Here is a 15878-nt window from a genome sequence, read left to right on the forward strand (position 1 = left end):
TACATATTTTTAATCCGTCACTTAGCTGTAGTGATGGTCAAGAAAAAAGTTAAATCTACTTTCATGGAGAACAGAAATAAAAATTTCTGACATGACTAGCTTCAATGGGGACCAAGGTTGTATAATAGCACCCAATATCAAAATGCCCAAATAAAAAAAGAGGTGGTTAGGGAGCCAAATGTCAGATAACCAGTTATATGGTTGCAGCATCACAAATGCATGTGTTTTTGCTTTCAGGCGGCACAATACTTTATTATCAGTACCAAGGAAATTAAACACCTACCAATACCATTCTGATTTCTTTCTAAAGTAATTGTTAAATGAGCTACTTGTATATAAAGGACTTCAATTAAGATTGTAATGTAAAAGCAGGGGTGTCAAACTCGAGACTTCAGGCTGGACCAGTCCTTAAATCTTAGTGGCCCCGTTAACTCTTTTAGGGCGGATGTCGACTTTTATCGACAGGAGGGGTTGAAGGCGGATGTCGACAAAAGTCGACATCCAGGGATAGAGGGCGACAATCAGCTGTTAATGGCGACAAATCTCACTGTCACGTCACAGGCATTCCCTCTGTGCTTGGAGGAATGCTAGACTCGTTGACTCGGCAAATAAACATTGCGTGTGCGTGAGTTGCGAAATGTAAACAGGCAAGATGGCACCGACATGTGAAAAGGCAGCGAAGCAAGTGCAGAAAAGAAAACACTCGCATTATGCGCATTTGCGCATTATCGCGGAGTCGGACGCTTGATTTTTCAGAATCGGACTTTATTGGCAGTGATCAGGAGATCGAGCAAGAGAGTTAGAAGCAGGCATCAGCTGATCAGACACCAGCCGATGCCGCGCCAGCGGATCTGCTGCCAGTTGCGTGCCTTCGCGCAGCCGATGCATCTACGGCAAGGTTCGCATGGGATAAATACACAGACATTGATCCGTTGAGAGCTGATCTGGCTACCGGAGTTTACAAGACGGCATGGCTTGCTGTTGGACACGGCAGATCACCAGCTGCTGTACTTCAGGCTGCTCTCTCCTGATGTTGCTTTTCAGCTACTGTCAGACGAGACAAACAGGTAGGCAGAGATTTTTTTTGAATCGCGGGCTGCGTTTGCATCGCATTCTCATTTTTCAAAGTGGAAACCCACAACGAAAGACGAGATGAAGCCCGCTGTGGCATTACAAATAGAGATGAGACAGAACTGGTGATATAACTTCAGGGAGCATTGGTCCAAACGTGTTTTGTCCCCTGGTGGCTTAGGTACGTGCTGCTGCAAAGTTTTATTCACTTCTGTAATAAACAGAAGCAAATCCCATGGGGTGAGCCAGGCTATAACACCATACATAAAGTTCATAAAGTTTCAGAAGATAAAGAGGTGACAATACGGTTTTCATGCTGGCAGAAAACTTGGTGGCAGTGGCATGGCATGATGGCAAATGGGTGACTTGTCTCTCTACAGTACACACTAACAATATATGTTAGAAAGTGCAGCAACAGACAATTGAAAAATAGGCACCAAAGCAACACGTATTGTAAGGAGTGCAATGTGGCAATGACTGAAATTGGCTGCTTTGAGCGAGATCAGACTTTGCTGTGTAAAATGTAAGTGATATGTATGTGAAATCATAGAGTATGCAGGCTCATACAACATGCAAGACAGTAACATTTGTCAAAAGTAAATATTTTTGTTGATTTGATATGTTAAACAATTGCTTTGTGTTCTTTTTTAAAAAATGTTAGTTTTTGGAAAAATATTCAGCCCTGGGAGAAAAGAAACAAAAAAAAAATTAGCCCTAAAAGAGTTAAACACATTGCATTTGGCAAGCAATGACCATTAGCGTTTTCTCAATATTTACACGTGTTTCACATATAGAATGCATCTGGATATAAATTTACATCTACATCTGGAACTAAAATGTATCTCTGATGTCCACTCATGAGCGAACCATCACTTCTTAAATATGTTTAGAATGGAAACGGGCTGCTTGGTGAATAACCCAACAAAAAGAAAGTGAAAAGTGGGATGTTATATTTAAAGCTTCACAGGTGTCAAGGATACTGATCCTGCCACTGCTTACATGAGTGCTACCATCAACCTACACAATCTCTTCTGCTGACCGAATTTAAGGATGATAGAAGATGGATTTGCATTTACACTGGTTTTAAATGTGATCACTGTCCACTTCTGACCAGCTGCAAATATAGTAGTTGGTGTGCTCCATTAGGTCTTTTTTTTTTTTTTTTATATAAATGTGGTCATTCTATTGTGATACATATTAACAGTAGTATAAACAGCTATAGTTTAAATGAGCTCAGACTGCTACTCTTACTCAACTATTAGTTGGCAATTTTTTTTTCATTCAATGCAGAAGAGCCATGCTCTCCATATTACAGCTGTACAATTTGTGTAAAACACACATGAATGTGACATTAAAAAAACACAGCCATTCACAAATCCAGGAGTATGTGTATACCATGACCAAAAAAAAAAAAAAAAAAACTGAACTGAACCCAGAACACTCTGTACCGCTTGTGATGCACATAAGAACTGCTGCCGAAAATATTTGTGAATGCTGAAACATATTAAAGTGTAGTCACTGATATTTTCTTCAGCTATGTTTTTATTTTGCTCCTAAGATGTGAGAAGATGTGGCGGGGGCTATCCATTTCCATTTTATATAAATTGTACGCTTTAAAGAAACTTAATTGGTTATAGAATCGGATACTTATAAATATATGATCCAGCAGTTTTTGTAGTTATTGCCCCAATATTGATGCTGTGTGTTGGACTGGTACGCTCTCTAACCTTTACTAAATCACTATTATATAAAATGACTCAATAAAATCCTCATTAACAACTGGGAAGCTTGTTTGAGCAGGACTGAATTTCTGAATTGAAGGCCTGGATCATGAGTTCTGTAAAACAAAGAATGAGATCATAAGTACACATGGCCAAAATGAGCTTAGTCCTCACAGGTGGCACAGTGGTAGTGCGGCTGCTTTGCAGTAAGGAGACACTGGAAGATTGTGGGTTCGCTTCCCGGTTCCTCCCTGTGTGGATAGCACTTTGAGTACTGAGAAAAGCGCTATATAAATGTAATGAAATTAAATAAATAAATAAATAATAAATATAAAACGTTTCTGGGCTCACACTCTGTGGCAGGCCATAAAGCCTGGCAACACTGAAACACAGACCAACAGAAGCCAGTTGAGATGACCACTTACTCCGTGGAGTGTACTCTGTGTAACCTAAGTGTCTGCAAAGCATAGCAATCAGGGGAAAGATGCAGATCCAGGACAAATGGGGATGGGGGGTTGTGATCTTGCTTGCTTGGCCCGGGAGCAAATTGGCATTACCCAGAAAATGTTGCCAAGGATAGTGTGGTCTGGCCAACTCATTTCGGCATGTTATGGCCTTCCTAAATTGGACACCTACACAGGCAGGTTTTTTTTTCCATTTCTGGGTCTTGAAAAGAAAGTCTGTATTACTGCTACTTTGCTGAAATATTCCCCTTACTCTTTGAGCAGGACCTCATGGCAGATGGAAGATTAAATACACTTTTTTTGGTACAATAAAACTACCCACAGTCGGAGCCAGAAACTAATGTGCTTTCTCCAAATGACTGAGCCTGAAAGGCTACATTCCATTTGGCATGTTCACCAAATCTGTGCTTCTCTAACTCATTTCAAGACCACCTTATCATAATATACTCGGTGCGGTTAGCAGTCTTCACAGCCCAATCAAAATTAGTGTCTATGGACAACTATTACAAATGTGTTACTTATTGAAGCTGCGGTTTTAACTATTTCAGTACTGTATGCATAGTGAATTTTTCAAAATGGTAACAGAATATGAAAAAAAATCTGAAATTTAAAGAAACCAGTAGAGCTTCCACTGTAAGTTATGCCTCAGTATTATTAAGCAGTTAAACCACGCACATAAAGCGAGCGATAAAAATCAGAATTGTACAATATAATACAGCTTGAATATGCTTAGATTAAGCTTATATTATGCTAACTGCATCTTCACCATGATGTGATTATTTAATTACTGTTAGAACCATGCGATAGATCTTTCATTAATTTTATTTTCTAATTTTGAAGAAAGTAAAACGGGCAAAGTTAACATGGTTATGTACAAAAAGCAGGCACTATTTTACCTGTAACTTTGAGTTACAAAATTTCAATGGATATGGCCAATACTCAAATACCACAAGTCGGATTTCCCCAATTCTAAAACAATACACACCATACCAGGTTTTTACCCCCCTCCTTTAACTACCGATCTGGGTCCAAATGTTAAGTCTGACATTGCTATTTAAATATAGCACAGCATAAAGACAGACATAAACCAATAAAGACAATATCAGTCTTTTGTGGGGTAGTATCTGAGCCAACTTAATTTTTTGTACCTCAGAAGATGGAAGTTTGCAGGTTTACCCTTGTTGAGAACAGTTAAGGTTTATGTACTACTCTCTGGCTGGCTCAAGACAGAGGACCAATACTCCAGTCTGTGGAGATGTGTAATATGGCCATCACCATAAGATAGAACATTTCCTACAGTAGTTGAGTGTGAAAAAGTCAATTTCATATATCCTCAAAAAAAGGGCAGGAACTGACACACCAAACAAATTCTAGCATTTTCTCCACAAATTTGTTTAGTACAGAATCTGGTTTGAGAATAAACACCACTAATGTTTTTTTAAAAAGCCCATCACCTTTAGTTTTTATTTTTATTTTTTTTGTATAATAAAAAAAGGATTCAGATGTGCATTGCTATTCTCCCGTCGCCAACAGTAGGGGAATAGCAATGAGGTTATATCTGTGCTTTTTAATGCAAATGTATGATTGTCAAGATGTTTCCAGGGTTCTAGGTTTTTACAGTATGTGTAGATTAAACTGACACTCTTACAGAAACCATGATATTCATGAAATTCTAATCTCTCCAAAGTATTTATCACCAGGGATTCAGAAAAACATGTAGTCCCATTTTTACCTTGCAACTGATACCAAGCCTACATGGCTCCATGCATATAAAATTTTGCAAGAAATGTTTGGATTCCAACAACCACCTTTATTCACACAAGATTTTAGTTTAAGCCTCAACTTTCAGAATATCAATATGTCTAAATGAAGACTTTACAATTGGCAGCATGTTAAGGCCAATAACTAAACAATTCTGACTGAACAGAGCTGCTTTCACACTAAAGGGAAAAAAAAAGGGAACACCAATGAAATGTATCAACTATCCTTTCACAAATCATACCTGAAACGAGAAGCACCCCCTTCTGCAATCACACTCTCCACTTTGGCGGCTTGACAATGAAGAATCTTCAAAAGAATAATTTCCAAAGGGTGGGGTGGGGGAAACGAACTAAAGGAAAAAAAAATGGGGAAAAACATGTTTAAGACATAAGCATCTCATATTCATTCAAATGTCTTCTCCAATTTCTTCTTGTAACCCTAATTAAAGTATGCTTAAAACTCATAATTTACACACAAGATAAATTTAACAACTCAATTTCCTTAAATCCACATACTGTACTACAATGTCTGCTTCTGCAGAAAGCACAAACTTGCCAAAAATGACAAAGAATGCATCTTCTGCTGTTCTCTTTAATGTTTATCTAATGTAATACATACAATTATACGACCAACATTTGAATTAAGTTCTGTGTGAATAAAATCGGCAAATTATTTTTCAACAAATAAGACATACAGTACTGGTGTTCAAGGCTCATTGGTTTGATATGTATTGTCAAATCTACGCTGGACAGGTGTGGGTAGAGAGCCCTGAAGGAGCCTGGATGTTGCTCAGGAATTATTCTAGCCTTGCCCCGCCTGATTCCAGGATCAGTTTCACAGTATTGGTGGTCGAATTACAAAGTACCATATGCATTAGGGCACAGGATACAAACATTTTTAAAATTTCATATACACACACAAGCGCAAACTTACTTCCATTCAATTTATTCGTTAAATACATATATATATATGCCCTTCATATTATCGGCTTAAATCAGGTTAAAATGAGTATAAACTCTCTGAAACGGTGTACATAGACGATAGTATATTATAAACGTTACTTACATGGTTATACAATTGAGAATAAAAACTAAGCAATAAAATTTCAAATGTCACCGTAATACTTAATCGAGGTCGTCGTTATCAAAGCTGCAAAATACTGAAAAAGATCGGTGTATTGAGATGGCAAAAACAGTACAAAAAAAAGACACAAAGGACGAGCCACTGCTCAAGTTACAAAACACACAGGAAATATTTTCAACTAAAATCCAGTTTTCACATTATATATATGTGATAGATAGATATTGCACACACTCTCGAGATCTCAGACCTTGACATGTTGCATACAAAATCAGACTGAAGCAATCACACAAGGCTCAAATTTTGGGCTGCCTGAAAACTGCGTGTTGCTGGTAGGCCACAAATTCCATTCACATTACAAAACACTTCACTTGTAGAACACTTTTTATACATATTTGGAGTTAAATCTTTAAATACAAAGATTACCTATAAACCTCTCATAGATTTAACACCGAGACACGAAAAATGAAATACATTTGACAAAAAAAAAACCAGCTCGATAACATAATTTTTACACAGAATTGCATGTTAACAGAATCTTTTCACCTGGTTTAATACACCGAGAATGTTAACTTGTCACGTCTGCAAAAAGTAAAACGAACTGAAATTAGACCGAGAACTGATTCGTAAATGTTAAAATCTGAACGAGACGTTTCCCTGTATAAATACGGATACATAAACGCTATTCTGAAAATGTGGATTTTTAGCAGTATACACTCGCTAATTAAGACAAAGGTAGACTGTTAACACATGCAAATACACCGGTATAAATAGTTTCAGAAGACTACAGCCATGTTGTTCCTTTCCTACAGGCGCCATTTTCCTCACAGCAACCGTATTGAAAAAGGAGGTGAGCAGCCATTTTCTAGTGAAGACAAGAGATTTGGACAGAATGGAAATAACCTCACCTTAACCGAAATCACTTCAGTGTTTCAGGATTATATGGGGTCCAAAAACTGAATAAAAATAAATATATAAAAAAAAAAGGAAAGGGAAGGAGGAAAAGAAATAAAGCGAGGGCGTTCCAACAGAAAACCTTTGGGATACAGCCCTTAAAAAAAAAAGAACTCAACCGTCTCAACGATCATGAGAAAAGACTGGCTGGTGATTTACGTCACTCATACCTCTAACTTTATTATCTACGAACAGCTGAACTTGTTAGTTATCACGTCATCTTCCACGGACATTAGGTTATCCAATGTCAATAAAGCACTGCGGAGTGGGGCGTGGCCACAGACTTACTCTGAAGCCGCATCAATCGCCCCTCCCAATTTTGCCTGATGAAGTTTGGTTGGGTGGAAGGCACAGCCGCAGTGCAGGATTTTATCCGTGAATAGAAATTTTTTTTCATATTTATATATACAGTATATGTAAAATGGAGTTTAGATGGAATTCCTTTATGTATTCGTATCCTGCAAATAAACTCGTACGAAGACATTTTACTGCAAATTGATAGTTTATGTAGCTAAACACTAAAAACGATTTAAGTATTTATTGTCAGAAACCTTGAAAATAGTACTGAATAAAGTGGGGGCTTTATGGAGGTGCAGTATTGTCAGTTTTTAAGACTTGGGAGGATTATTCCAGGTGTTTGGAAGAAGGCTTAACAGGGTTACGTTTAATGATTGTTTTAATTAAACACATTCTCGGAATCATTTTGTTTTGAAATACATATATGATACTTAGATGATTATGAAAACTGTAATTTCGATATGCTGAATATACAAAAGTAGCTTTTACTATTTTATTTGTGAAAAAAGGCTGGTGTAATGTAGCATTAGGCTTGTTCTAGAATATCTAGGAGATTACCAGTGTGGAATTACCATATTTTTCCTCTTTGTTTATAGATCTACTCTGATCTCTGTATTTCATATTGTGTGGTATATGTGACCAGTTATGAACTTGTGCCCAAGGCCGTCTTAATGTATGGGCATAATGGGCACTGCCTGGAGGCCCCAGGAGCATAGGGGCCCACGATGTTTCTGATGTCTATTTATGTTTCTGCTTTGTTATCAAAACGGGGGTCCCAGTGCAGTGCTTTGCCCGGGGGCCTACAATGCTTTTAAAAAGCCCCTGGTGTGCCCCATGTGATTTACTATAAATTATAATGGAAGAGTACCCATCGTGTTTTTTTTTTTTCAAGATGGGTCAATCTTTTAAACCCAGAAAGTTATGTTAGCACTGCTGCTCAAATGCAATTTTTTTCACTTACATGTGACTCATTTTAGATAAGTGTGAACAGCAAAAAACAAATGAACTCCAAACATTTTAGATCAGATTTATACCACTAAATCTGATACAGGAACATGCAACTTGAATGTCACCTGTGTTGTAATGAGAATCTGAATTTTGTTTCTAGAAATTTGAACTAATGTGCATTTTTTGTGGAGGGTGGAAATCCACACATACAATGTGTGAACATGCAAACTGAACAGAGACACTGACTGGGTCTCTGAGTTGTTTAGCAGCACCACTCACTATTTGTACCACAATGCTGACAGTTATTATTTCCATGTTAACCACTTTTTTTATTTTAAAACCAATATTGAGCTTCCTTTCACTGCTGTCTATCAAATTAGAAATTTTAAATTGTGAGTCTTTTTTGGCAAAATAAGTCAAATATGCATCCAATAAGCCTTAAATACAATACTGTTGTTAATCTATTCTATTTAAAATTGTCAGCAACTTTCTGATAAGTACCAGAAAGATTAAGTACAACCTCTAGGAAACCTGCATGTTCTTTGCACCTGTGCTGGAACCATTAATTTTTTTTAAATATAAATAATAAATAATTAACATTAACATAAAACATGGGAAGAAATATTTTTGTTTAAAAAAAACTGTTCATCGTATCTTGTTTAGCCATGCTTGATACCCATCTGTAATGCTGCTTTCTTCTCCACCGTGTTTGTAATAATATCTTTGCCAAGTATAGGAGGCAGCTACAGATTTGTTCAAGTGTGTTTGCGTTAAGTTATTTGTTTGTGTGCTGTTTTTAATGATGATTTCATTTCCACACAGTTGACCCAATCAATTTCCAAACAACCAGTGTTACAATGCCATGCCAATTTCTAAGAACGCACACACCTGAGATGACTGTTTACTTATTAAGCTGAATAATTGTTTGCTTGTTCTTTTATCTTTCTTTGTGGCTAATGACCAAAAAAGAAAGGAAAGAGGTCTGTGTAATTTGCATCACAATTGGTGCTCTAATAAGATACTAAAAAGATACACTTATAAGGTATTGTGTAGAAAAGAATCATCTTTCCAATACTTATGAATAAAAGAATTCCTGTGCTGTAATTTTTTTGCTTAAGGAACGTAAGCTATGTAATGTCATGAAGATCAATCTAAAGAGTTAAATATACCATACAACTGGTATAAGGCATTACATATATTCAGACAGTAGAAGTACGTATGCTTAAGAGGAGAGTGTTCAATACTAAGATCCCATCAGAATTTATGTGTATAAATGAATATTGATAACCAATGTTTGGTAGAAGTAAGGCATACAGAAATTTGAATTTACTTTCCCTCCACAGTTATAAAGGGAGTATGTATAGGGAGTATCAATAATCCTAGAGATAAAATAGGAACTGAGTGACTAGTATGACAGTAAACTCAAAAAATACTGTCTAAAGGTAAATAAAGGTAAAGTTATTTTTTACCTTTATCTTGTTTGTTGTAGTATTTCCTTATTGAGCCAAATATTCAGATAATCCATGATGTTTTGCGTTATTTCATAAATGTTTTCAGCACCCTGAACTTGTAAATGGGATTACATTATAAAAGAGACTTCAGGAGGCTACTGAGCAAAATTTGGTGCTATAGCTAACAGACTGAACACTGAATCATATGCAGACATTATTGAATCATATCATAACAAATGGTCTTTCTAAATTACAAGGGGAGCAAAGTGGCATGTTTTATTGCCTAACTTTGCAAAGAGAAAAAGGGCAAAATCGAAAATTTGGAATTTCATTTTGCAAAATGGACATGGGTAAATCTGCCAATTGCCTTGTTATTTAGTAGTCATAGAGTTAAGATTCCTTCCCAGGTTATTTAGAACAGTTCACTTTTTTAAGTGCCAAAGCTGGATAAGGAGTTGAAAGAAAACCTAAATATTCAAAATAGTGTAGTATATATCTTAATAATTTGAGACTTAAGAAGAGGACTGGTATTCATAATACAACAGTTCATGAAAGCAGGATATGTTTCTCCAACATTTAGACAATGTAAATAATAAATTATACTGAAACATACCATTGGTGTGTAAAACAAGAATTTACTGTACCCTCTACTTTTCTAGTGATATAATATCATGCACAAATCTTGATTGAATTATACTTAATATAATGTCTGTAAAGCATGGTAATTTAAAGTTTTATTGTTCTGAATAGGTGCATTAAGTTAGACAGATTTAGACTGAGCACCTATATTTGAATCTGAATTGGTCAGTACAGCTTTTAGTAGCACTGGATGCAAGGTCATTGTGGAGCACACTTACACTAACACAGCGGCAATTATCCTAGCCTGTATATTTTTGGAGATATGGGAAGAAAAGACACATAGAATTGGGGAAAAAGTGCAGATTCCAAACAGACATGATTTAGATGGCAAATCAGACAGTTAGTGTACCATGTAGTTTTTGACTTTGGAATTAACACCCTTGGACAGATACACTTTGCAAGAGGAGAAACAAAATCAACATAAACAAAAATTATACTAAGCACATAGTCTTGCATCTAACTATCCCTGGAATGACCAGCTTTGAAGTCAAAATCTTCAAGTTAAAACTAACCCAATATTGTGAGAATGACGTCATTCGACACAAACCATTAAGTTTTCCTGATGGGGTTTGCAACTACTTACTGCTAACCTCCAGTTGACAACAGAGGCCGAAATTATCCAGAAGCAGAAAATGGACCACACACAATGTATCATAATAATTAGTGGCCAATAAGGCACAATAATAAATTTTAACAAATGGAGCAATTGACACATATCCAGTTCCGGAAGTGGAGTCCTTGATACTGAAAAGATACTCTGCAGCATCTTTCAGGATCTGATGTAGGCACTTGTGGTCATTTTTGAAGAATGTGTCTAAAAGTTTATGGTCATGTTTATATCTTGCATGACTCCCATCAAAATAAATAGTGTGTCACATTTATTATAGAACAAAGTGGCTGGATATTAAGTTGAATCTCATATTGCAGATACTCTGCAGCATCTTTCAGGATCTGATGTAGGCACTTGTGGTCATTTTTGAAGAATGTGTCTAAAATTTTATGGTCACGTCTATATCTTGCATGACTCCCATCAAAAGAAATAGTGTGTCACATTTATTATAGAACAAAGTGGCTGGATATTAAGTTGAATCTCATATTGCAGATGGTGTTGACCTGCTCCAGTTCCCTTCATCCTAAATGGATTGAACCTACCTCACCAACCTTTTTATAGAGAGAGAGAGATTTTGAACAAACTGTACGTTTTCTGTTTTTCTTTCCATATCTGTGTGGTCAAAAATACACTTTTAAGGATGTTGATAGTTAAAATATATATAGATATCATGTGGAAATAACATTCAAAAATATGTACCTGATAAAATAAAGGAACATACACTCAGGGCAGCAACTTCCTGCAGCCTTATCACGTAAATCTGTAAAGGAAATATCACATTGTATGTAGAGAAAAAAGGTAAAATATTAATCTAAGATTTAGGGTCACATATACTGGGGCTAAGGTTAAAACAACATCTAACATGAATAATATAGAAACAAAAAACATTGAATGTAATTTTGAGGAGTAAAACCTTAAAATTAATAATTCTCCCTAAATTAAATCATGTAAAATAATAAAATAAATATATAGTATAAAATTTATGCACTTTACATCTGTAAATCAACCATAGTAAATTATGTAGCTATAATGTTTTATAGTCTGACCCAAAAAAAAACAAAGCACCAAAAGTCCATAGCTTACACTCTCAAATCTAGACTGGGAAAAGATTATATTGGCTAAACATTTTCTAATGCTTTATTGACCGATCCATTTTTACTAGGCAGGGGAGAAGGTCTTCCGTTGTTCTACTCATATGCATGGATTGAGTTGTTTGCATTTTGGCCATTTAACATTTATTGTAGAGTTAAATGGACTGTCCTAAAGTATCACATATTTATGAATCATGTTGGTATTTAATTGTAAAAAGTGCAAATCTGTGTCTTTAAACATTTTGCATATTCATTTTGTAAAATTGTAGAAAACAGAGTTTATAGCTAATAAATGCAAAAGTCTGCAAGAGTGGAAACATTCTCCAGCACCTGCATAGATGATTCCCTAATTTTAATATTTACATATTGCTTTTTTAGTTTCTTTTGTCACATAGGGATGTGAAAAGAAAAATGTAATAATCTTGCTATAACAAATGTAACTAGAAGACTACAAGCATGTTAGACTGGCATCAACCATTTTAACGTAACAAGAAACATGCATAACAAATACAAGGTTGGGGTAGCAGCACAAATGTCAAAGCACTTGAAATAAAGCAGACAGACAACATGTCTTATAAACATTTGTAACCTAAATAACTTGTCTGAGATTTAAGATAATAAGCAGAACCAAAGTAAAACAATTCTCAAATAATAATAATAAATCCCCCTTGTCCCAATACCATTAGATTTCTTTACTTAGGTACACCTACAGCAGTTCACTATCACTATGTAGTTATCCCCATTAGTGTCCTACATACATACATCCATAAAAATAACATCATGGGCAAACCATGCCCAGAGCATTAACCCCAGTATAAAAATGATAATCTGAAGCACATGTTCAGTGCAATGAACTCTTTCCTTTTTACCATTTTAATGTCTGAATTTGTAACTTATGAACCATGATAATGTATGCTCAAGGGCATAGCCAGAATTTGATTTTTAGGCTGGCTCGTACATAAGTGTTTGGCCTGCACTCTAACTGAAATTCCTGGTAGCATGGACGCTCAATTTACAATCCAGTCTTCATGCAGTATATTAAAATATCAGAATTAGTGGAACTGAGTTTTACTTGTGGCATGGGTCCATAAATGCGAGGGTGGGTGGTTTATAAGCTTAAATTTATAAAGAATGATAAAATCATCATTTGCATACTGATTTATCTTTATGTGTTCACATACTAAATTTATTCACTGACAATTCTGTTAGTTAACTGAAAAATGAATTTTGTTTCAAATTTCTATAAATATAATCAGAATACACTCTGTCTGTGTTTTGAATTTTTTGTTCATTTCATGTTATTTGTCTAAGTTGTACTCTAAGGACCTACTCTGTTTGACTGTATGTTTGTGAAAAAAAAATTGATTTTCATTAAATTTTGCTGTTTGTCCAACTTAAAATATAGGCCATATAGTGTTTCAAAAATTTCATTTTGGATAGTGTTGTAATGGAGGGACAACCTAAAAACTTCACATTATTCCAAAACAGCTGAGTAGTTCTTTCTGAATTTTTTTATTGTCCCAGTTCCATCAAGAAATGGTTGTAAATTGTAAAACTAAAGCCACAGTGTCATACCAAAACAGTTCTGCTGATACAGAAGTTATGAATTTGACGTATTGTTTAGGTTTGGCACGACTTACAGTGAAGGCTACTTTCCACAACAGGGATTCAATGGAAATAATGGTGGAGAGAGTGAGTATGGTTAGATGTGGACCATCACAAAAATCACACATTATTCATATACTGCTGTCTTCTATCACAAAATGATTTGATGTTATTGTTTATGCACATTTTTTAATTTTTTTTTATCTTTTATTGAATTTACTAAAAGCATGTAACATTCCATACCACCAAGTCAAACTTAACAAAACTAAATTCAATTCAATCCCCATCCATGAGAAAGAGGGGAAGGCCAACAGCCAGGGTAAAACTTTGAGAGCAGTAAAGAGGGAAAGAAGTCCTTCTCTCTAAATGTTTATTCTAAAATGTTATTGATTAGAGGTTTTAAAAAAGTTTTGAACAGATCCTCTTGAGTGAGAATTTGATTTTTTCCCATTTCAAATAGTATATAAAATCAGTTACCCACTGACTTAAGAGGTGGAATAGGATTCTTCCAGTTGAGCAAGATAAGTCTACACTCTAATAGTGAAGTAAGGACAATTACAGTTTGTTTGTCCTTCTCCACTTTAAGCCCATGTGGTAGTACACCAAACACAGCTGTTAATGGATTAGGAGGAATTGTGACACCAAGGCTGTCTTGATAGGCATTTAAAAAGTTTCATCCAGAATGATGTTAATTTGGTACACGCCCAAAACATATGACTCAGTGAAGCTGGAACTTGATTGCAACATTTGCAGATTTGATCTTGGCCTGGAAACATTTTGGGCAATTTTAAACAAGATTTTTTTTTTAAATTGTTTATGCAATTCAAAATATACTATATGCTTCATGGAGTTTCCAAATTTTCACTAGGTGGTCATTATGGGAGAGCTAATGCCACAAAAGTCATACATTATTCCAAAAAAGCTGAGTTGATGTTCATGAAATGTTGCATATATTTCTGTTTACCCAATTTAATACAGTCAACTTTCAAAAGTTTAATCTTGAATAGAGGTTTAATAGAGAGAACAACTCTAACAACAGTAATTTTTCCCAGCTTGCATTACATATCGGTGATTACATTATTCAAAAAGCCGTCCAGTTTATTAATGTGGGATTAAACATATATTTATCATAACAAAAGTAAACAAAGAAATACAGCATAGTGAACCAGGAAATGCAAAGAAGTAACATTCATGGTTGCACCCTAACATGAAGTCACAATTACAAAAGGAAATTCAATCCAGTACACAAAGAGAACAAATTCAAGACCTTTGACAGCAGAGAAACTGACAGTTATCAGAGAGGTAGCCTACCTCGTATGGATGAGACATTTGCATTTCAGCCAACATTGATGAAAGTTTCAACATATAAAAAACACATACATATTTGCTTTCTTACCTTAACCCATTATACAAACATACCTGGGGAAAGCATTTTTGCTAGTCTTGCCAAAAAACTAAACAAACATACACTTCAAAACAGATGCAGAATGACAGACACATAAACATTATTTTTGCCGTGCTGGAAAAATGGCACTTGAATGGGGCATGAATGAAAAACTGTTAAATCATGCTCAAAAAAAAAGAGATGATGGGGTTTCCTAAAGTAACAGACATAAGAGTAGTCACAAGCCAAGAAGAAGTCAGAACATGTAAGACTAAATACCATAACAACAAAGTAATAAATGAGAACTAAACTCCAAAGGATTTTTTGTAGTGAATATGCTCTGTTTGCCGATGACATTACTTGCTGAATATTTTCCTGGAAGTTCACTGTGTGACCAGCTTAAACAAACATTTTTATTCCCAGCTTCCCATGATGCTTTGTGAGGACAGCGTGAATTCACAGAGCTGTTGCAGCAATGCGTAGAACTTTAATGCATGCATACTGTAAGTGTAATCTGCTTCAAACATTTAACAGTGCTGCCCGATCTGCTTCACACATGCGTGATGTTACTCTGATATGTTTATGAGGAAAAAAAAACTCATTATATTTTCATATTATGAAAATATTTTTTTTCTTCTGCTAGAATCATTGTCCCTTGTATTTTCACTGCTGGATTAAGCATGCTATGCAGACGCAATTAACCATGTGCAGCGGCACCTAGCCAAAACAAAACCCCAGAGTCAGAAAACATATGAGACCCTGAGAAATATGAATAATAATGAAATGTTTATTACTGTTTATA

At 35.5% G+C, this 15878-nt stretch overlaps 1 protein-coding gene across 1 annotated transcript in view; it reads right to left on the reverse strand.

Moving 5' to 3' along the window:
• Nucleotides 1-15878, reverse strand: part of LOC114646605 (eukaryotic translation initiation factor 4 gamma 2-like) — a 69896-nt gene that overhangs the window by 49599 nt on the left and 4419 nt on the right. The window contains exon 2 of the mRNA XM_051922573.1: nt 5259-5366. Within this exon, the coding sequence (XP_051778533.1) occupies nt 5259-5366 (108 nt within the window). The remainder of the gene's footprint in view (nt 1-5258; nt 5367-15878) is intronic.

The sequence above is a fragment of the Erpetoichthys calabaricus genome, chromosome 2 (genome assembly GCF_900747795.2).
Source record: "Erpetoichthys calabaricus chromosome 2, fErpCal1.3, whole genome shotgun sequence".
Lineage (NCBI taxonomy): Eukaryota > Metazoa > Chordata > Cladistia > Polypteriformes > Polypteridae > Erpetoichthys > Erpetoichthys calabaricus.